The sequence below is a fragment of the Coenobita brevimanus genome, chromosome 24 (genome assembly GCF_032717465.1).
Source record: "Coenobita brevimanus isolate Jiangsu-jjx chromosome 24, ASM3271746v2, whole genome shotgun sequence".
Classification (NCBI taxonomy): Eukaryota; Metazoa; Arthropoda; class Malacostraca; order Decapoda; family Coenobitidae; genus Coenobita; species Coenobita brevimanus.
This window is the reverse complement of record NC_136977.1, coordinates 16,464,090-16,487,495: the sequence shown is the minus strand read 5'-3', so window position 1 is coordinate 16,487,495 and position 23,406 is coordinate 16,464,090. Positions and strand designations below refer to the sequence as shown.

Here is a 23,406-nt window from a genome sequence, read left to right as displayed (position 1 = left end):
CTGAATGGAGGTATTGAAAGATGAGCGTGCATTTGTGTGAATGTGACTATATCAAGTTAATGTTGCAGTGGGTGTTGGTTTGGAGTCAGAAACTTTTTTTCTTAGACTTCCTCTTCCAAACTAAGGGTGCATCTTACACTATGCAGAGTCTCATATGTCAAGAAATACAGAACTTTATGTGATGGTGGTGTTCTAAAGCGTGATGCTTGGGTTAGAGACCCCCAACATCATCTAGCCAAGCTTTTTATATCTATCAGACAGTTTGTAACATAGCCTAAGCAGCAGCAGCCACGAAAAGTTTATTATTGTTCACATTTAAAAATTATCCAAACGAGAATAACTGAAAGTTTTTAAAGTGATACTCTTGTTCTGTGGTGTGTGGCAGATGTTACTGGCCCTCAGCCCCCTCTAGCTCCTCTAGGAAACCCTTAGGGTCAGTCGTTGACACTTTAGGCATGGCCTTGGTGACAGTAATGCCTGAAAGCATATTACTAAACTAGCAACTTGCTGTGCTGTGCCTCATTGTAGTTAGACTAGACTAATATACAGTCAGACTCCTACTTACAAAGGATCGACTTACGAAAAATCCATGGATATGAAAAAAATTGTGAGTATGTGGGGGGGGGGGGTGTCAGTCATAGCAAGGAAGGATGGGGTCAGGTGAAGACAGTGACAAGGATGTGAGGTGATAATTACGGTTCAGGGAAGTTTAGGAGATAAATGGAGGAATGGAGACAATAATGGACATTAATCTTGGGGGGGGGGGGGGAGAGAGAGGATAGCACAGAAGTAAGTATGGAGTAGAAAGGCAATGGGGTAGAGGGAAAGAACTTTGTGACATCAGTAATTATGAGATTAGAGTTGGAGAGAGAGAAAGAGAGAGAATAGCACAGAAGTATGGAGTAGAAACGCGATGGAGTAGAAGGAAAGAACTTTGTGACCTCAGTAATTATGAGATTAGAGTTGGAAAGAGAGAGAGAGAGAGAGAGAGGATAGCACAGAAGTAGGTGTGGTGTAGAATGGTGATGGGGTAGAGGGAAAGAACTTTGTGACCTCATTAATTATGGGATTAGGGTTGGGTTAGAGAGAGAGAGAGAGAGAGAGGATAGCACAGAAGTAGGTATGGTGTAGAACGGTGATGGGGTAGAGGGAAAGAACTGTGTGACCTCAGTGATTATGGGATTAGGGTTGGGTTGGAGAGGAGAGAGAGAGAGAGAGAGACAGACAGACAGACAGACAGACAGAGTATAAGAATGAGAGATGGACTTTTTGAAAAGAATGACTTTCAAAAGATCATTAAGAACCAATTATTTTCGGAAGTTGGGGACAGCCTGTAGTTATGTTCTCCTGAGCTTGAATATATTGTGGATGGTTGCCACAAATAATAAATCTATGCTTATAGCAAACATCAGTAAGGAGAGTTATTGTGAATGTTTTATACTTTTTTTTTTTTCTTCAAATTAAATTTCATACTAAAAGCTAGTAATACTTTAGTACCGTTACTAGAGCAGTTTCCCTCTCACTCTTCCTCAGCCATGATGACATACGATTAGAAGCACGACGACAACTGTACAAGGCCAACTCTGAGACCAAGGATGGAACACCCAAATTCCAAGCACCTCCCTTTACTGCTGTTATCAGTTATGTCCTGGAACGTGTTGATTCACTTCCAAAGAGGAAGTGGCTTGATGTGGCCAACCAACCAGTTCCCTTTGATCTCCCCATAATGGAACAGGTTTGTCTTTCTGTCTTTAGTTCAGTATTCCTTGCATTCTGTTATTTTGATTGGCAGTGTTTCCTGCACGTATTGGTCATTTGTACTCACCAAATGGCTGCTTTATACACCCACTAAATTAAGGTTTAGACCCAGCACTTAATTTAACTTAATGTAGGCTGAGCTACCATTTAGGGAGGTTATATACAGTATCTGGTTATCAGTGCCTGGAAGAAATAAAATATTTTAGATGTGTGGTAATGCTTAAAATAGTGTAAATCTGTATGTGTTTGACAGTTCCCTGTCTTAAGAGTCAATTTTGTAACTGCCAGTACTTGTCACACTTGTAATGTCATGGGGGGATGTAAATTTAGGAATTAGAAAATGCTTGAGATTTCTTGAAAGTAGAGACAAGGAATTGACTTGTGAAAATCAAATAGTGAGTTTTACTTTATCATGGCTTACTTAGCCGATTCTCTAAGGACGAGAATTTATAAACTTTCTCAACAGTACACAGCAGAGACAATTTACTCTCGAGCGCTGATTTTTAGTACTGTTACCCTCTTGAGAAAGTGACTCCATCCTGTGACAGTCAATAACTAATGCTAATCATAATGGACAGGTTCTTGTCGGTGCTTAAATCCTGGCTGGCACTACAAATTTAAGTTTGATACAAAAGAACCGGCCTAAGTACCAGTTATGAATAATGTAAAGAGTTTGTGCAAACTAGGAGCGGCAACTAAAGTAAACTTAATGTGGAGAAATTATACACGATTCTAATTCCATTAAGAAAAAACTGTAAATTTATTGATTACAGTAAAATAAATTTATGTTATATGAGTCTCAAAATGAATTCCAAAGGGGAATTCACGGTCAGTGAGGGACTCATGAATTCAAATAACAAAGGAAATACACTCACTCACTCATTCAAAAGCTAATCAGACTTAAGCCTAGAATAACGAACGGAAATACTGGTCAGTGGAAGGAATGGAGCTGACGAACGACTGGGCATCTGCGTGTTGAAACACCAAGCCCTGCTATTCGCTGCAAGCTCACTTCACCGTTCACCACCTAGGTGGAGATCCAGGAAATCACTTTACAACAGAGATAATGCTCTACACTGGGCACAAATGATCCTATCCTCGAGGCGATCCAAAGCTAAGTACAAACTGGGAAGAGAGGCTAGAGCTGGCCATGTTTGCTGGAAGTAGGCGTGGCTTAACTTCAACGGTCAACGGAGAGAGGGCGAACGATATACACACGCATTAAAATCACTCAGTGAAAGCACTAATGTCGTGCATAAGAATGGTCACTTATGAAACAGTGACAAATGTTCTGAAAACCATCCCGATCGAAGTGCATACAGGGACTGATGAACTGAGTGATGCCCAGTGGGAATTCCACTAGAGTTCATGGTTTTCTCACCAAAGTACAATGTCACGAATTTATATAAATACACTTGCGTGAATTCATGACATTACACCCCATCAAAATCAAATTTTTCTTCGGAAAAATTTTATGATATATATATAAATCCTAACTCAGTCGCACAAGATTCACACTGTGGTGTGTGTACTATCCTGCTACAGGAGAAAATCACAGTCGCCAATGAGCGAAAAAACCTCGTTTATACATAATAGAAGCAAGCTTGAGGAAAAAACTCCGTGACGACGGTGAAAAATCCTGTACTCAGGTCAAACTGAGCGAAAAGTTTGCTACAGTTACATTAACAACTAATTGTTATGTAGTGTGGTGTATGTAATACACTGTGTAGTTGTGACAGTTGTATTGTAACTGTACCTATGTATAAAGTGATATGATACAAAGTAATAGTAAATGGAGATGACAAGGCAGAAGAGAAGAGGCGGCAGCATGTGTTAGGGACGATCAGCTGATCTGCACGACAAAACTGCTACACCCGCCAGCTGTACCTGCGAAATCTATCATGGTGAAGCATCAAAAGTGTCAGTGTGACAAACAGTTTTTATAAATTACAATCTCTCTCTCTGCCTAGTAGTCAGTACATATGCTACAAAAAGTACACTATTATTTTCTTAATGGACACATTATTAACCAGGAAACATAGTCCTTGGATTGCTCAAATTTCTGAGAACGGGCAGTTTACTGGTTAAGCCTAACTTTACACTTACGATTACCGTATTTCGCGGCATATAAGACGCACTTTTTTGTCTCAAAGTTACCTTAAAATATCCCCATGCGTCCTGCACGTTAGACTAAGGCAGGTTAGTTAGGCTTCACTGAGAAGAAACTCTTATAAAGATGATCATCTCAATGCTTAGCAACCACAGGTGTTTTCTACAGTATGCAGACTTGATTTTATTTTTAAAAATAATATACACTAGTGTGTATATGCAGCAGATTTAAGAAACACCCGAGATCAGAAACACCCGAGATCAGAAACACAAAACTTTCGCGGGTTTGTTTACAGCTCAACTGGCTAACATCGTGAAGATATTTAGCGGTTTAGCAATTTAACAGTTTAGCATCCGCACTATTCCAGCAAGCTAACAGTCATGATCACTGGTGAACTGTCTGCTAACTTTCTGAAAGGCAATCATGACCACTTTGCTTGCCATCCATTCACTAACGAGCAAAGCAATCATACTGGAGAGATGCTGGCTAGTGAAACTGCCAAGTCATCAAAACAGACTTTCGTCACGTATGGAAATACAGTAACCCTAATTAGGTCAGTTACTTTTGTGACATTTTGTGAGTGTATATATGCAGCAGATATTAAAACACGCAAGTTCAAAAACACAAAGCATTCACGGTTTGTTTTCAGCTCAACTGGCCAATACCGTCAAGGGGTTTAGCGGTTTAGCAACTTAGCAGTTTAGTGTCTAGCGTACACCCTACTCTAGCAAGCTAACGTGCTCACTGGTGAACTGTCTGCTAACCTTCTGAAAGGCAATCATGACCACTTTGCTTGCCATCCATTCACTAACTAGCAAAGCAATCATGCTGGAGAGATGCTGGCTAGTGAAACTGCCAAGTCATCAAAACAGACTTTCGTCACGTATGGAAATTCAGTAACCCTAATTAGGTCAGTTACTTTTGTGATATTTTGTGAGTGTATATATGCAGCAGATATTAAAACATGCAAGTTCAAGAACACAAAGCATTCACGGGATTGTTTTCAGCCCAACTGGCCAATACCGTCAAGAGGTTTAGCGGTTTAGCAACTTAGCAGTTTAGTGTCTAGCGTACACCCTACTCTAGCAAGCTAACGAAGTTACAGCTTCACTTTTTCAGCTAAGTGAAGTACTTTAGCAATGTCTATGCAACTCAGGGCACACCCAATTACAGTATTTTGTTATGAAAATAGGATAAAATTCACTGAGTAGCATAACTGATGCAATATCTGAAATAGCAGTGCCTGACGGGCATTCATATCAGCGTCCGCCATTTCTGCTGTATTCTTAGCAGACAAAGCGATCAGAATGATTGACAACGTTCACTCTCTGCATCTCTGCTGCCTAAGCAAAGCTCTCATGATCGGCATTGGGGATCATTTAGGCCGTAACGTCTAAATTTGTTAGGTTAGGTTAGGTTAGGTTAGGTTGTAAAATCGTTTGCCATTTTGGACGTTACAGCCGAAACGACCAGAATCCTAAGGTGTAGGTGAGAGTTTGGTGTGGGTGTAGTTAAGGAAGTAGAAGTGGGAAGAGTCAGGCTAGGGAACTGATAATCCGCTTATTATAATCCCTTCAGCCCAGCAATGTATTTTATAGGGTAGTTTATTCGTGCTCGCCATATGATTTTATTCAGTTCAGGAAACATGTACTGAGGAGGTTAATGTGGGCTGTATCAAATGCCCCAAGTCTGAATATCGCCTGTGCTCAGTTAAAACGATTGCAAAGTTAAAATCGTATGAACTGTGGTATAAGCAATTCAATGGATGGTACTGAGGACCATTTACTGTATGAAAGTGACAGTGAAACAGTGATGATGACTGAGGTGATGACTTCCAGTGATGCTTCAGGACTCGGGGGAAGTAGTGATGAATTCTCAGGATTTGAAGACGAGTGAAATTTTCACCATGTCAGTAATATGAAGTGAATATAGGTTTTAGGTGATCATGACAGATGCAACCATGGAAAATTTAGGATCAGTGGTGCTGTACACCTTTAGTCTTGCACTGACAATGTTTGGATGAATAAATTGTTTGAGATGTTTCATGTCCTTAAGTGATGATATTTATATTGAACAACCAAATACATTTTGATGTTTTTGGCATATAATAAAGCCACTGGGTACTCCAAAACGGACTGATGTAAATGTTTCAGAGGTGAGCGAATGTTGCATGTGGTGTGTACATGTGTGCGTGTGCGTGTGTGTGTGTGTGTACCATAGCGACTAGGAGGCAGCAGTGTTAAGACCAAAAATGGATGTTTTCACAGTACTCGAATGTTTTGAGATGGATGTCTGTTTTTAGCAAATTCTGGTAAGAGAAATATGCATTTTTAATTGTTGATGCTGCAAGGAAAACAGCTGACAGTAAGGGAGTGATACTGGGAGAAGAGGGTTGAGCCAGTTGTCTAGCGCTTGGGATGCAGCAGTGTTGCTAAAAGATAGTTTCACCATTCTCGACATGTTTTGAGATGAATGTCTGTTTTTAGTAAATTGTGATCAGTGAAGAACGTATTTTTAACTTGATGCTGCAAGGGAAACATCGCTGACAGTGAGGAAGTGATACTGAGAGGAAGGGGTAGAGACTGCTGTCTAGCGACTGGGAGGCAGCAGTGTTACTAAGGTGTAACAATGGATGTTTTCACCATAGTATGTTTTGAAATGAATGTTTATAGTAAATTATGATCAGTGAAGCATACATTTTTAATTGTTGATGCTGCAAGGCAAACATAGCTGACAGTGAAGGAGTGATACTGAGAGAAGAGAGTAAAAACAGCTGTCTATCCTGTTCCCAAGCAGCCTTGCTATATTGAACTTTGGTTGTAAAACATTGTAATTTGTGTATTTACAAGTGCTACCTTTTTATATTATTTGTGGAGGTAATTACAGGTTAGTTAGAGTGCATGATTAATGATGGTAGTCGTCTGATATTGTGCTCGAGTCAAGGCAATGTGAGGAAATTCCGTAACAGGTGTGGAATATGGCGGGGTTCTTTTAGGATAAATGAACTGATGTGAACATTCATTGTATTTTATGTTTTCGTCAGTGAATGAAAGAATAGAGTTTATTGACTTCATTTGTGGTTTTAAATTCATAAAATATTAAAAACAGTGTTTAGATCAGTTTACTGATACATTTTTATCAACAAAGTTGAGATGGCCTCGTGGTTTGAAGTCACGTTTTGTTAAGATGGGGTTTTCTTTTCTCTTTTCCTGTATCATTCTTTGTACATAAAAGAAGAAACTAAAGGATGATGAGCAGTACTGAATAGATTCTGAAAGGTGAGTGTTGTATCTAAGTGATAGTGGCTCATATCAGTCACGTTTTGTCAAGAAGGGGCATTGTTTTCTTTTCCTGTACCATTCTTTGTATATAAAAAAAGAAACCAAAGGCTGATGATCAGTAATGAATAGATTCTGAAAGGTGAGTGTGTATCTGTGTGGTAATGGCTCTTATCAAGAAACCTTACTGCAGTCTTGGTTGGGGCAAACTTTTTTTTCACAGAACTGCCCTGCCAGAATTAGGGTGCGTCTTTCACAATGCTGCGTCTTACATGCCGCGAAATACGGTAATATCGGCAAGCTGAGAATCCCTACGCAGTCTCGGGCAGGTCACATTTTAACACCCGACATGGTGTGAACACTCATGTGGATAATGTGCATTCTCCGGGTATCTTCAGAGAGGCCCACAGCTCGAGATACTCCACAAGGTAATTCAGACACAGCCTCGGATCGCCTCTGTGGGGGGTCTTGAACTTTCCCCTTAACCTACGGTACATATGTATGTACAGGCCCTGGACATATGTCCTGTGAGGCCAACGGGCGAGACGTCAGGTCTGCACCCACATTACCACTGCCCTCTCTCTCAACTGACTCAGAGATTATGGATGTGAATTCAAATGGCGCAGGAAGGACATGTCCCTGGTTGGTAGTACTTTGACATGCACTGCAGGAACGCAGAAAACTATCTATTTCCTGTCCCATTCCTGGCCAGAAAAAGTCAGCATGGATACGGCCCTGCATTTTCCTTTTGCCCATGTGGCCTCCTGAGGCTGAATAATGACCCCATTCTAACACTGCTTGGCAGTACTTAGCAGGAACGACAAACTGCAGTCGAACCTCGCCGTGGGGTGTTTGTGACTCACGGTACAGCCGTCCTAGTTTACGAAGGAACCTGGTTTGACCTCCCCGTGAATATTTAATCACTCTACCCTTTTGTTTCTTCTGCACGGTAGCAAGTGTCGGGTCAGAGTGTTGTTCTTGGACAATATCTTGACTACAAATCAGATCCTGCAGCGATGCAGTGGTCACCGGGGTGACACAATTTGGAGCCTCAGCCATGGCTCGTGTTACTGCAGCCGAAGTCTGAGTAGCGTCATCTGTGGTGCAACTATACTTGGCACCTGGAATGTTGCCTGTGATAAGGTCAAACAAAGGTTCTGGCATGACAACTGCAAGTGTCATACCAGTATAAAATGGAGATGTCAGCTGGACACATGCCACAGGGAACAATCTCACTGATCCATCATTAAGCTGAGCTTGGATCTGTCGACCTGTGTATTCCTCAGGCTGAACTAGACTCTGCCTGACAGAGCAGCCTGAGGAACCATTGTCTCTCAGGACCTTTACAGGAACGCCTCCCACAAACCCTGGCTGAAGAAGGAAGGCACTGTTGCTTGTGGGAGGGCCTGTGGAGGAATCAGCCAGCCACTGATGAGGCTGCTGAATGAGTGATGCAGCAAACATGGTGGCCTGAGAATTAGATACCTGAGGGGTCACACTCACCATCTGGGGAGAGGGAGCATTGACCACCTGTGGAGGAGGGTTCACTGTTGCTGGGGGACTAGTGAACTCTGGGAAAGTACCTGCACTGGTGGGGACGGCACCACTGTGCACTTGTGGAATGAAGACAGCATTTGCATCTTGCCTCCGATACACTAAAGTCGATTGTCTTGACTGAGGGTTAAGTGGTTTGTCCTTGCTCTGCTGCTGCTTGAAATACTGTTGCTGGTTAGGGTTCTACTTGTCGTACCGCTTCCACTCAGGTTTCTGGGTACTTTCCCCCTGGTCCTTCTGTGGTTTGTTTGGACCTTGGCCATTATTCTGAGAATGGCCTTGATGCTGGGGTTCAGTCCGAGATGGTTTCCCAGATTTGTCAGCTTTTCTGTTCCAGATGTGTTGCTTACGAGTTTGGTACCCGTATGCAGTGAAGAATGCATCGGCCTTCTCCACCATTTGGTTGGCATCCCTTACCTGGCAGATCTTAAGCTGAGCCATAAGCTCAGCAAGCCATGACTTTTCTAGCTGCATGCGCAGCATAAGGTCGATTATCCCCTCTCACGTGCAAAGGGTCTCATCTTTCTCCATCCACTCATCATCCCCTCTCGCGTGCAAAGGGTCTCATCTTTCTCCATCCACTCATCTAAGTAAGCAGTAAGCTGATTGAGGAACTGAACAGCAGTCTCCTTTTCTTGTAGACGCGTCCTCATAAACTGACTCGTGGCGTCGTCATATGTGAGACCGTATGCTTTGATGAGTGCGGCCTTCATCATCTCATGTGTGAGATTGTCTCCACGAATTCTGTGGAGAATATAGAGGGCAGGGCCCTCAAACAAGCTAAGAAACTGGAGCCACTTAGCTGCCTCATCCAGCAGGTACAGCTGCGCCATGTCTTCGAAACGAGCTATGAATGGCTCGATTCACTTGCTTTCCTTGTATGAAGGCATGGGGTTGCCAGAACATGTGCAGGAAGAGCACTCATGGAGCTCGGGTCAGCTGCACCAGATGTGCCTGAAGCCAAGGAGTCTCGCTTGAGCTTCAGCATCTCAAGTTCATATTTCTCACGTGCCTCGCGCTCGGCACATTCGTGTTCTTGTTCTCTCTCACGTTATTTTCGCTCGTATTCGGGTTCTCTTTCGCGTTCTTCTCGCTCATATTTGGGTTCTCTTTTGCATTCTTCTCGCTCGTGTTCGTGTTGTTCTCGCTCATATTTGGGTTCTCTTTTGCGTTCTTCTCGCTCGTGTTCGTGTTGTTCTCGCTTGTATTCGGGTTCTCTCACGTTGTTCTTGCTCATGTTCGTGTTGTTCTCGCTTGTATTCGGGTTCTCTTTCGCGTTGTTCTCGCTTGTATTCGCGTTCTTTCACATTGTTCGGATTGTTTTCGCTCGTGTTCACGTTCTCTCTCGTGTTCTTCACACTGAATTCTACACTTTTCACGGTCATTACTCTTACACTGCTGTTCATAACTGAACCATGAGAGCACATATTCTTTAATTTCCATGGGGTAAGCCCCATATCTTTGGCATCCTGTGCATATATATTAGTAGCTATGATGCTAACTCAGCTAAGGGTGAGTGGACTAAAGACTGAGTACTGACTGCTGTTTCGCAGAGAAATGGTAATAATCAAAAGTAAAGAATATAGGCACAGGCTGGTGGCGACCAGTCTTATCTAGTTAAACTGGTAAAGAAAGAAAATAAAAAAATGCAGCTGACTGGGAAAACTATTATGTAAAATTAATAGAGATGAATCAGTAACCACCAGTAAGATAGTGCCTATAGACTTTAATGATAACAGATACTTAGGTGTGAGTGAGTGAGTATTATTTCGTTAATAACTTTAGAGCTTGGAGTTAATATCCTGGAATGAGGTCGCCAGATGTTACAGGGGGATGTGAATTTTAGAATTGAAAATGCTTGATATTGTTCGAAAGTAGAGACAAGGAATTGACTTGTGAATATCAAGTAGTGAGTTTTACTTTATTTTGCCTTACTTCGCCGATTCTCTAAGGACGAGAATTTATAAACTTTCTCAACAGTACAGAGCAGAGACTATTTACTCTCAAGCGCTGATTGTTAGTACTGTTAGCCTCTTGAGAAAGTGACTCCACCCCTGACAATCAATAACTAATACTAATCATAATGGACAGGTTCTTGGTGGTGCTTAACTGCTGGCTGGCACAACGGATTTAAGTTTGATACAAAGGAACTGACCTAAGTACCAGTTACAAATAATGTAAAGAGTTTGTGCAGACAAGGAGTGGCAACTAAAGTAAGCTTAATGTGGAGAAATAAATCACAATTCTAATTACATTAAGCTCAGAGAAAAAACTGTTAATTTATTGATTACAATAAAATAATTTACGTTATATGGGTCTCAAAATGAATTCCAAAGGGGAATTCATGGTCACTGAGGGACTCATGAATTCAAATAACAAAGGAAATACACTCACTCGCTCATTCAAAAGCTAATCAGACTTAAGCCTAGAAAAACGAACGGAAATACTAGTCAGTGGAAGGAATGGAGCTGACGAACGACTGGACATCTGCGTGTTGAAACGCCAAGCGCTGCTATTCGCTGCAAGCTCACTTCATCATTCACCGTCTAGGTGGAGGTCCGGGAAATCGCTGTACAATGGAGACGTTGCTCTAAGCTGGGCACAAACGATCCTATCCTTGAGGCGATCCAAAGCTGACTAAGTTCAAACTGGGAAGAGCTGGCCATGTTTTCCGGAAGTAGGCGTGGGTGTGAATACCAAGTTCTTTTTATAGTCAGGATGTCTTCAGAAACAGAGGATCTCAAATGAGACACAGAAAAGCATTTTGAACATGCCACATATATTGCTCAGAACATAGAACACCAGCCATATATATATATCACGAACTCCTGTACCCTTCCCTTCACCAACCAAATACCCAGTCCTGAATAATGTACAAATATACAAAAAAAAATAAATAAATAAAAAAAAAAAATGGGAAGAGGTTAAATATTACAACCGTGGCATAAGTAGAGGGGAGACTATTAGAGAATACGGCAGTCTCCGGGAATACAGTAGTCTCCGTTGCGTCCAGTCCCAGCTCACTCTACACCATCGCTTTGGGCACTCACACAGGATGTCTTAACAAGGGTCCTGCTCTCCTGGACGATGGCACGGGGGGGGTAGGGGTAACCACCGCTAGGTCGACAAGGGGAGAGTGGTTCCAACGTGACTTGGTGGTTGGCTGTGGGAAACATCCGCTGGTGTGAGCCTCCCACTAAGACCTGAGGACTTCTCTCTGTCCGGCCCTCAACTGGAGTAAGGTCCTAAAACCCAAACAATAAACAGCAACGAAAATACATCGTTAAAGTATAGTATTCCAGACACTTTTCCCATAGTATTAACCCACAAACTATTTATACAAAATATTCACAAAAGCTTTACCACGGACGGAGCTCTAACCTGGTTGGTGCTTGTGAGAAGACTAACCCGCTCATGTTCTACAGAGCAGAAGTCGGCTAGCTTAAGACGAACAAATCACTGAGGTTTCGACAAGCCATCCAACCCCCAAGTCAGTTATTTGAAGCATTAGAGTTTTCTCTTCACACTTACATTTCTAAGTTATGAATATCGACACTATCTCCTTACACTTCTCCCCTAACAAGTATCTAGCATGCCTAGATTCCCTAAGAAACCAGAAGTTATTTACCCGATCTGCTCAAAAGGTCCGCTCCAACATTATCAGCACCCGCAACATGGACGACTCTAAACAGGATGGGCTGTAAGCTCAAACACCAGCGAATGATACGTGAATTACCAGGTTTAGATTTATTCATGTAGACTAGGGGTTTATGGTCAACTTCCAAGATAAACTCTCTACCCATCAGGTAATACTCAAACTTGTGGATACCAAAAATGATTGCTAAACATTCCCGCTCAATTGTGGAATATTTCTTCTCTCGGTCCAGCAACTTTCTACTAGTGTATGCCACAGGATAGGGCGAGTCATCATAGTACTGGAGAAGAACGGCTTCAAGCCCACAATCTGAAGCGTCAGTCCTAAGAATAAATGGAAGATTAGCATCAGGCAGCTTAAGGATAGGTTTGCTGGACAAAGCCGCTTTCAACTTTTGAAAAGCGTCAGACATCTCACTAGTCCACACTAATGGTTCACGGATATTCTTCCTGAGCATATCTGACAAAGGGCTGGTGAGTTCTGACGCCCTTGGTATGAATGCCTGATAGAAAGACACCATCCCGAGGAAAGAACGTTGAGTCTTCATAGAAGTTGGAGGGGGAACTTCCATGAGTGCTGAAATTTTATCCTGTTGAGGTTTCAGGTGTTTACCAGTGAGAGTAAAACCAAGGTACTGTACTGTATTTCACTGAATCCAAACCTACATTTACCAGGTCTTACAGTTAGATTATATTTTCTTAAACATTCTAGGACAGAAGTGAGTGCCAATATGTGGTCTTCCCAAGTCTTAACTTATATAAAAATGTTGTCAAAATAGAAAGCAATATTAGGCAAACCAGCTAGAACAAGTCTCATGAGTCTGACGTATGTAGCACAGGCAGTAACCAACCCAAAAGGTAAGCGGCAAAATTCCATCAAGCCACGATGAGTGGGAAAGGCAGTCAAAGGCTTTGCTTTATCGGAAAGTGGTATTTGGTAATAAGCCTTAGTCAAGTCAAGTTCCGAGAAATAAACTGCACCATTGAATATATGCAAATCCTCCTCAATGGTGGTCGTGGGTTCAGCATGGAACTCCGTAACAGCCTTAAGGCTCCTATAGTCGATGGTCATTCTGTAACTGCCATCAGCTTTCTTTACCATAACTACAGGTGAGCAGTGAGGTGAGATCGAGGATTTAATGATGCCTTGATTTAGCAACTGGTTAACCTTTTGCTCAAAATGGCGTTGCAAGTGAATGGGAATGTGGCAAATCTTGGGTTTCAATCTTTCTGTGGTTATTACCCTTATGTCATGTTCAAGGAGGTTGGTGCAACCAGGAACTTCTGAGAACACATCTGCATATTCACTTACCATGGTCAGTACAGCCTTTCTTTGATCAACCGAAAAGCTAGGCGACACTTCAGGGCCGCTTTGATCACGAGACTGGGATACATCCACATTACCATGTGGCGTGATAGGGAGCAATTTACGTCCCCAGGCTGAAAACTGTCCCTGGTTCAGCTCAAGAACCCACTCTTACTAGGACACAACCCGGATCTATGGGACGTAGAGAGCTTATCTCCGGGCCCCAAGGACGATAAGCTAGGAAGAAGCTCCTATGTCATTCATGTTCACATCTAAGGTCCTCTGACTCATCAGACATCCTGGCAGGGTCGCCAGATGTGAATACCAAGTTCTTTTTATAGTCAGGATGTCTTCAGAAACAGAGGATCTCTGATGAGACACAGAAAAGCATTTTGAACATGCCACATATATTGCTCAGAACATAGAACACCAGCCATATATATATACTGTATATCACGAACTCCTGTACCCTTCCCTTCACCAACCAAACACGCAGTCCTGAATAATGTACAAATATATAAAAAAAAAATAATAATAATAAAAACACGGGAAGAGGTTAAATATTACAACCCTGGCATAAGTAGAGGGGAGACTATTTGAGAATACAGCAGTCTCCGGGAATACAGTAGTCTCCGTTGCGTCCAGTCCCAGCTCACTCTACACCATCGCTTTGGGCACTCACACAGGATGTCTTAACAAGGGTCCTGCTGTCCTGGACGATGGCACAGGGGGGGGGGGTAACCACTGCTAGGTCGACAAGGGGAGAGTGGTTCCAACGTTACTTGGTGGTTAGCTGTGGGAAACATCCGCTGGTGTGAGCCTCCCACTAAGACCTGAGGACGCCTCTCTGTCCGGCCCTCAACTGGAGTAAGGTCCTAAAACCCAAACAATAAACAGCAACGAAAATACATCGTTAAAGTATAGTATTCCAGACACTTTTCCCATAGTATTAACCCACAAACTATTTACACAAAATATTCACAAAAGCTTTATCACGGACGGAGCTCTAACCTGGTTGGTGCTTGTGAGAAGACTAACCCGCTCATGTTCTACAGAGCAGAAGTGAGCTAGCTTAAGACGAACGAATCACTGAGGTTTTGACAAGCCATCCAACCCCCAAGTCAGTTATTCGAAGCATTAGAGTTTTCTTTTCACACTTACATTTCTAAGTTATGAATATTGACACTATCTCCTTACAGTGGCTTAACTTCAACGGTCAACGGAGAGAGGGTTAACGATATACACATGCAATAAAATCGCTCAGTGAAAGCACTAATGTCGTGCATAAGAATGGTCGCTTATGAAACAGTGACAAATGTTCTGAAAACCATCCCGATCGAAGTGCATACAGGGACGGTTGAACTGAGTGATGCCCAGTGGAAATTCCACTAGAGTTCGTGGTTTTCTCATGAAAGTACAGTATAATGTAACGAATTTTGTATAAATACACTCGCACGAATTCGTGACATGTAACTACACATCTTTCTAATATTATGCCTCAGGGTTGGTGGTCTCCAGTCACATACACTACTACCCTGTGTGGAGTGCAGTTCTAGAATGAATGATGGTAATCTGTGTCTGATTTAAATAACCCATTGTTGTCAGTTCATTGCCAGTTAAAACCCTCTCCCATCATTTTCCACGTTGAACATTTGGTTCCCATTACATTTATGACTTTTCTTTTTTTTCTTTTACCTTTTTCTTTTTTTTCTTTTTTCCTTTTTTCTTTTTCTTTTTTTTTTCCTCATTCTCTTCAACCTGCTTGTCTATCTGTTACCTGTATTTTTTTAAATTAGAGATTTAACCTTGCCCTGTTGCAGTAGGTGATATTGGTCATATCTTCTACTTTTGTCTGTTTCCTTGTCCAAGGTCTTTTCTTGTCCCTGAGAGTGCAGCCTAACTTATCCTTTCCATTCCACTAAACTTACAATCAGAGAATTCTATTGGACTCAGAGTTTCAGATCTATAAGGTATAACTTGTAGGAAGCATTGTTTTTATACCCTTATTTTCAGACACATTCTGTAGGGGCATATTTTAATATTGCTCTTACTAAACTCTGTCTATTCCAATCCTATTCTTTGCCTTATAGTATGGTTATGGATTGATGGACCCTTAACTGCCTGTCCGAAATGTACAGTATGTGCTGAATGTTCCTCAGCAAGCTAAGGCTGCAGTATGTGTAGATAGTGAACTGAGTGAATTATTCTGTTTGAAAGTTGGATTGAAACAGGGATGTGTCATGTCTCCTTGGTTGTTCAGTCTGTATATGGATGGGGTTATAAAAGAGATACATGGTAGGGCAGTGGATATGGGAGCAACCCTAGTGAGAGAGGGCAGTGTCTGGAAACTCCCTGTACTGTTGTTTGCAGATGATACTGTATTGTTAAGTGAAGATGAAGGGGAGCCATAAGGCTTGGTGGATGAGTTTGGGAGTGTGTGCAAGAAACAAAATATAAAGGTGAATGTAGGGAAGACTAAAGTTATGGCCTTCGAGAGAAATGAAGTCAGTGAATGTACAGTGAGGTTGGATAAGGAGGAAATGGAAAATGTGTGTGCATTTAAGTACATGGGAAGTGTATTGAGTAAGGATGGAAGTTTAGACGGTAAAGTGCTTGAAAGGGTACTGCAAGGAAGAAAGGTTGCTGGTTCCTTGAAAGCAGTGATAAGAAACAGGGAACTGAGCCTGGAAGTGAAAAAGTTACTACATGACAGTATTGTGATACCAGCTCTAATGTATGGAAGTGAAGCTTGGACCTTGTTGGAGGGACAGAAGTCAAGAGTGAGAGCATTGGAAATGAGTTATTCGAGAGGAGCATGGGGAGTCACTTGAAGAGGCAGACTGACAAATGAGGAAGTGAAGGAACGTTGTGGTGTGGATGTGGATGTGATACAAAGCATTAGGAGAAACACATTGAGGTGGTAGTAGTAGCAGTTGTTTCCTTGGCAGTCTGGCCGAACAACCCTGAGTCCCTAAGGAAGGCCATAGCCGAGACCAGGCTTTGCCACAGAGCGCCCAAAGAGTGTATGTTGTGTTGTTGGTGCAGGTGATTGTGTGCAATGCAGTCTTCCGTAATGTGCTTAATAGTATGGGGTGCTGTGTTGCATCCTGGACAGGCATCAGCAACAGTCATCCAGCCTCTTCTGATAACTCAAGAGGGCTGGATGATGCCCATCTCAACCTGGCCAGGTGGACTCTGTCCTCACGAGGGAGTTAGGATTCAGAAGGGTGGATATTAGGAGGCCGTGCATGCAGCTGCATGTTGTCTTTGAGTGACTGAATGGAGCAGCGAGTGATTTGAGTATGGATATACTTCTGGAAGCTGGTCTGAGGTGGGTGTGGGGAGAGAGATGACAGTATTTGTGTGTGATATTGTGTGCTGTGTGTTGTTTTGATGTTCCTTGGTGTGTGTGGATGTGCTGCCATGGAGTGTAGTGGATGGTGTGGGTTTGTGGAGGTTGCAGTGAGAGTTTGGGTGCCTCTCATGCCTAGATGATCCTTGACTTTGAGGACTTCGGTTTCTTGGTGTAGGTGGTCTGTGGGTGTAGTAGCTGTGCAGCCTGTGATTATTTTTAGGGCCTTGTTCTGTATGGTCTGTAGGGTGTTGTAGTGTGTTTTAGTGAGGTTAGAAGCCCAAGCAGGGCTTGCATAATTCATCACTGAATGTATGCATTGCTTGTATACTGTGGTGGTGGTTTCTTTGTGTTGTCCAAATGTTGTATGGGCAAGTGACCTCAAGACATTGAGTCTTGATGTTAATTTACCTTTAATGTTTGTGATATGTAATTTATCTTTAATGTTTGTGATAGGTTGTTTGATTGACACTGATGTATGTTACACCAATGATTTTGGGTGTGTGCATGTGTGGTAGGGAAGTGTTGTTTATGGTGAGATGTGGAATGTGACTATGCTCTGCTGTCCAGTTTGTGAGAAGGGTCACTGTAGATTTGGCTGGAGCTATTTTGAGCCTGTTTGTGGTGAACCATTCATGTAGTGTGTTGAGGTATGGTTGGAGGATGTGTGTGGCTTTATTTGCATTTTAGTGTGAACATGTAAGTATTATGTCATCTGCGTAGGAGGCTGTGTGTATTTGTGGTGTGTAGGGTGTGGGTATGTCATGCATGTTTAGGTTAAAGAGATTAGAGGACAAAACAGATCCTTGAGGGACGCCATCTGTGAAGTTTATGATGTTCAAAGATTGACCAGCAAATGTTACGTGTGCACATCTGCCTGCTAAATAGTTTGTCAGCCATTTTTTTGTGTTATTGTGCATGTTTATGTTGAATATTTTGTTGGTGAGGTTGTGGTGGGGGATGGCATCAAATGCTTTGCTAATGTCTAGTGTGACTAGGAGTGTTCTGTGTGGTGGCCTGGCTGAATTCATGCCATCAAAAACTCGCTGTGTAAGATCTGTAAGAAGAGTGTCTGTGGAGTGTAGTGGCCCAAAATCATGTTGTGATGGGGCTAGGGGTGTGTGAGGTGTAACTATTTGGAATACCAGTTGTTCAGTGACTTTGAAGGGGGTGCAGAGGAGTGTGATGGGGCGGTGTGAGGAAGGCAACTTGGGGTCTTTGTTTGGTTTGGGGATAGTAATGATGGTGCCATGCTGCCAGGTGTTGGTTATTATGTTGTGTGAGTAGCTGTAGTTTGATATGTTGGTGAGTGCTTGTATGCCTTGTGGTCTGAGGTACCGTGGGGCGTCACTTCCGTGACGCTTGGGAGCAAGGGATCATACCGCGGGGCGTCACTTTTGTGATTCTGTGTTATTTTGAATTCGCCCGGGCTTTCAAGTGGTGGCTTGTATCATCTATCAGTACTGCCAATGTCCAACACTAGTCAGCACTCCTAATCATCTGTACTCCCATCCATTGTTGACAATTTAGCCATTTCTCCCCGTTCTTGACTCCCCTCCCTACCTCCCCTCCATTACCCTCTCCTCTCGCCTGCCCGGCTGTGCAACACTAAGTAAATATTCCCTGGAATTTTTCACTGATTTCATCCATTGAAATAAGCCCTATGCCCTATTCTTATACCAAATAATATATACAAGAAAGAAATAAGGTAAGTGAGAGTGCCATACACCTAGAATTGGCTAATTTCACATGACAACACCTCACGTGCATTCGTTCGCTAATTTTCTCTGTTTCTTTCCCCTTGAAATATGCTGTATAATCTATTTTCGTAATAAAAGTATATATAAGAAAGGAAGGGAGACACCTAAGTGATATTTACATTCATCTGCAACTACATAATTTATTATGTATTGTCTTGGTTTCCTGCCAATCATTTCATTGCTATATATTAGCAGGTCTCACAAGGCTGAAGTTAGCAGTATTGCACTCACCCTAGCCAGGCAGCAGGAGGCCACCACTATCAATTCACTGTCGTCTTTCAAGGTGAAAGTACGTCAGATTCACTCCTGCTAACTTCCACCGCTTTTTAGCCCCATGCAAAGGGCCCTGTGACCTTTATCCCCTATTAAACCTCGTGTGGAAAGAGGTAAAGGCCTGACAATTGAAAGAGAGTGACTACGATCTTTCTGATGAGTAAAACAGTTTAAGTGGAATTGTAAATAATGTGTAAAGTGTTAACAGCAAGTGAAAGGAATGAATGTAAATATAAGTGAACAGTGGAAAATAGTTTTATAAGTTACTTCAAGTGACAGTGCATAACAGTGTAAATAATATACAAATGTAAATAATGTAAATAAAATAGAGAACGTAAATAGAAATGTAAATGAGTAGTATTATAAGAATACGAGTATATAAACTAGGAGTAATGAAAGTGAAAGTTTCACTCTAGCATGTATGAATACTATGAGTTATGAGAGTGAAGGTGAAAGTGACATTCACTCTCAGTGCTAGTATACAGGACGAGAAAGTGAATGCTACGTATTTTACTGAAAGAAATTGAATCCCTACAGTGACAATAAACTACTATTACTGAAGGAAACTTATGGATAAAGACTAGATATATATAAGTGTTATATAGTAATAGAAATATAAACTGTGAGTGTTTTTATGAATAATAAATGACAACACCAACGGCGAACAATCGGCAGTGGGATGATCATACGCCCTCGTAATTTTCATTGCTTTCACAGTGTTTTTTTTTTTTTTTTGGAGTATGGATTCCAAACTATTTGAGAATCATAGAATAGTGTTTCTAGTGATAATATCAGGCTGTGGTAATCATATTATGAGTTGTCGGGAAGTGTAAAGTGGAGACTTCTTTACCCAACTTCAGAGGTCTCCACAAGTCCTACGGTACTCGACGAAGACTCAACAAACACCTCAGGAGAAAGCTGAAGGTATGTGCCCTAAGCATATGTGATTTTAATATTTTAGGACTAATACCGGTAACTGATTTTTGGCAATTATTTTTAGAGAGTCTGTCAGAGCGTGAATATGCCCGCGGGAGCCACAAGCCAAAGCAAAACAAGCCCGCGGTTTAAGGGTTAAGGTGTATGTTGCTTATGTTGTCTGGTCTACAGGCAGGTGAGTGCTGAAGGTTGCTAGTGATGTGCTTCGTCTGGTTGTAAGCGAAAGGTGCGAAGTCTGGGTCTGTCGGGAGCTGTCTCTTGCATTGGATGACACATCAGTCATCGTGATGGGGGTTTAGATGGCTGACATGTGAAAAGTGATTGATAAGTGTGTTTGCTTGTTGTTTGTTGGAAGGTATGGTGTCTGTTGTTGTGATGGCAGCTTGTGATTGTGTAGTGTTGCTGTTGGAGAGTGTGATGCTGTTTAGTGTTTTGTAGAGTTTGCTGGTGTTTGTTTTGTGATCGAGTGTTTGGAGATAATTATTCCAATTTAGTGTTTGCTGTTCTGATATTGTTTATCTGAGTGTGAGTTCTTGTATTTGTTGTACAATGTCTTGTGTATGGGGTGTTGGGGAGTGTCGTTGTGTGTCCCGTTGACTGATGAGGCCTTGAACTTCTGGTGTGAAGTTGGGGTTATGTCTCTTTCTGTTGCCTCTGGGGATTTGTCTTTTGTCTGCATTTTGAATAATTGTATTGAAAGTGTGCACAGTGGTGTTGATGTTTGTGATGTATGTACTGCTTAATATTTCAAAGTGTTGTTCTGTTTCATTTGTGAAGGCCTCCCAGTTGGCATTCTTATAATTAGTGTATGTGTGTCTGTGGTATAGTCTCACCAATCTAAAACCAAGGTTTGGGTGGAGTCCAGCCGGGGATTTCCCGGCGTACAGCGTTGCCTTGTTTCCTATACTCTGATTGGCTAGTGGCTGACCTGACACCGTTAGAGCTCGCCTCTCACATCTCGCCACCTGGCCTGACATGACTTAACCCACTTCTGTGTGTCTGTGTGTTTGTGTATGTGTGTGTGTGTGTAAAGACAAACTAATTTAAGTTATAACCAAAATAATTAATTTAAAAATCGCATTCTCTCTCTCTCATATAATTTATGATTTTTTACCTGGTTATAGCCTTTAAATTACACTCTACATATTAAAACTTAGACTTGCTTTCCACACCACCCAAGAGGTAAAAGTCACGGCGCGTGTTTTTTTTTTTTTTTATTTTTAAGAGGTTTCCCCGATAGGCCTATTCCTCTTCTCTTACAGCATGTAAGAAATTAGCATGAATCTTCCTCATCAGAAGAGGTGAGAGTAATAGTGAAAGAATCAATGAAATTATCAATTGCCACATCTCTTTTTGCATCATCTGTTTGAATTTGTTCTGTGTGTATAACAGCATTTCTCCAGTTTTCTGATGTAATTTTCTCAATTGCCTCATGAATAAGTGGCTTCATATCGGCATTCTGGAATGTATTTCTTTTTGATACATAGCCTTTAAGCTGAGCCTATATATGTTCTATTGGGTTATACTGGCAGTGATAAGGAGGCAGGCGTACAACTCGATGGCCGTGCTCTGAGGCAATCTTGCCGATGACGTAATTCGTATCGGCAGCAGTGATGTGGCGAGTCACAAGTTCCATAAGTTCCACTTTCAGGAGACCCTCTGGTACTGTTATCCCCTTCTTCTCCAGCCATTCTATTATCGTTGCTTTATTGTTGGAACCTGTTGGTGGTTTATGCTTTTTCCTTGAGTGATAGGATGCATTATCCATCACAATAACTGAAGAGGGAGGAATGTTAGGTAACAGTTGTACCTGAAACCACTTCTCGAATGTCTCGGCATTCATCCGATCGTGGTAATCCCCGACATTTTTTGCTTGGAATATCAGGGCAGCTTCGGGAACAAATCCATTTTTGGTTCCGGCATGCAGAATAATCCAGCGGCCACCTTTCCCTGTCGGTACCCACACTCCCTCGGCTTTTCCTGAGGTGCTGTCTACCCAGCACTTAGAAACCGTGTGGTTTTGATTTATCCAAGTTTCATCTAAGTAGACGATAGTCTTGTCAGAGCTTGTAAGTGCCTTCATTTCTTTCAAAAACTTGCACCTGGCAGAGGTTACGTCGCTGCGTTCCATTAGAAAGCTCCGTCCATCAACGCTTGCGTACCAAAATCCTATTTTCTTCATAACTTTTCTTAAAGTTTCATGGCCGCCAGGGTAAGAAAGGTTACTCTTCATTTCTGCGTGGATTTTTTCAAGGGTAGGGATTTCTTTTCTGTCATAGAAATTTAAAACAGTTCTGCGTAACACATCTTCATTGAAGTTATCAAAAAAGTCTGCAATTGGTTGTACACGTTGCCTTTTCTTGGGAGACGTAAACTCTGGAGAGTTGTTTTCTTCATTATCTCTTGCTTCTCTGCGTATTGCTTCAATCCTGCTCTTGCTAAGTCCTGTTGCTGCAGCTGTTCGATTAATTGCCCTTGAAACATCATCGAAAATTCCTCCATACTGCTTCTCCTGCAGAAAATACTGGCTTACGTTGAAGGCTATTTCTTTGGCTTGACTATGTAGATGCGAGCGAGTTGGCGTAGCTGCCATTGTGTCTGCATCAACACAGAAAGTGAACAGTGGAAGCACGTGACAGAAGCTTAAATCTCCCTCCAATGGATTAACTCCCAGTATGGGCCTGGATGTTGCCGCTCGTGGGTGTTTTAACTTATTTATTTCTATTAAGAAAATAGCGTATGTTCTACTGATTCCTTCAGATTATATTATAAACGTAATTGTTACATTACTTACCCAACTTAGAACTACCGTGAAAGTTGGTAAAGGTAACTACATTTTTTTCAGCAACACTGTAAAATATGTATGCCACGTTTCTTTATTGATGTACAAGAGCCATATGCATTACAAGTTTACCTTCCTTTGATATGCTAGAATACTTACGTTTATATTGTATTAGTATGTGTGTACCTATCTGTGATGCCTATTACATATATAACAGAATCTACTCATCGCTCGTTTAGGAAGTATGGCGTGGCTGCACCCAGCGCCAGACCCCACCCAAACCTTGGTTTTAGATTGGTGAGACTTTAGTGATGATGATTGGGAGGTGGTCAGAGCCAAGGGTTTTGACCACTCTCCAGGATGTTGCTGGGGCGAGGTCTGGGGAGGAAGGTGATGTCTGGGGATGATGAGAGGAAGAGGGCTTGGTGTGGGATATGGGTATGTTGATGGAGATTATTAGGTATGAAGAGATTATCTGTCTGAGATTGTAATACCGGTTTTCTGTCTGTGTTAGAGTTGTTGACATTGAGGTGGTTTGGCCATGTGGATAGGATGGAGAGTGAGAGACTGACGAGGAGAGTGTTTGTGGGTGAGGTGGAGGGGGGGAGAGGGGGGGAAGGCCAAAGATGAGATGGAGGGATGG

The 23,406-nt window shown here is 42.1% G+C and overlaps 1 protein-coding gene across 1 annotated transcript in view; it reads left to right on the top strand.

Moving 5' to 3' along the window:
- The window catches only part of LOC145393503 (proteasome adapter and scaffold protein ECM29), an 835,694-nt gene that overhangs the window by 275,039 nt on the left and 537,249 nt on the right, over positions 1-23,406 (top strand). Inside the window, exon 7 of the mRNA XM_080267631.1 lies at positions 1,534-1,735. Coding sequence (XP_080123757.1) covers positions 1,534-1,735 — 202 coding nt within the window. The remainder of the gene's footprint in view (positions 1-1,533; positions 1,736-23,406) is intronic.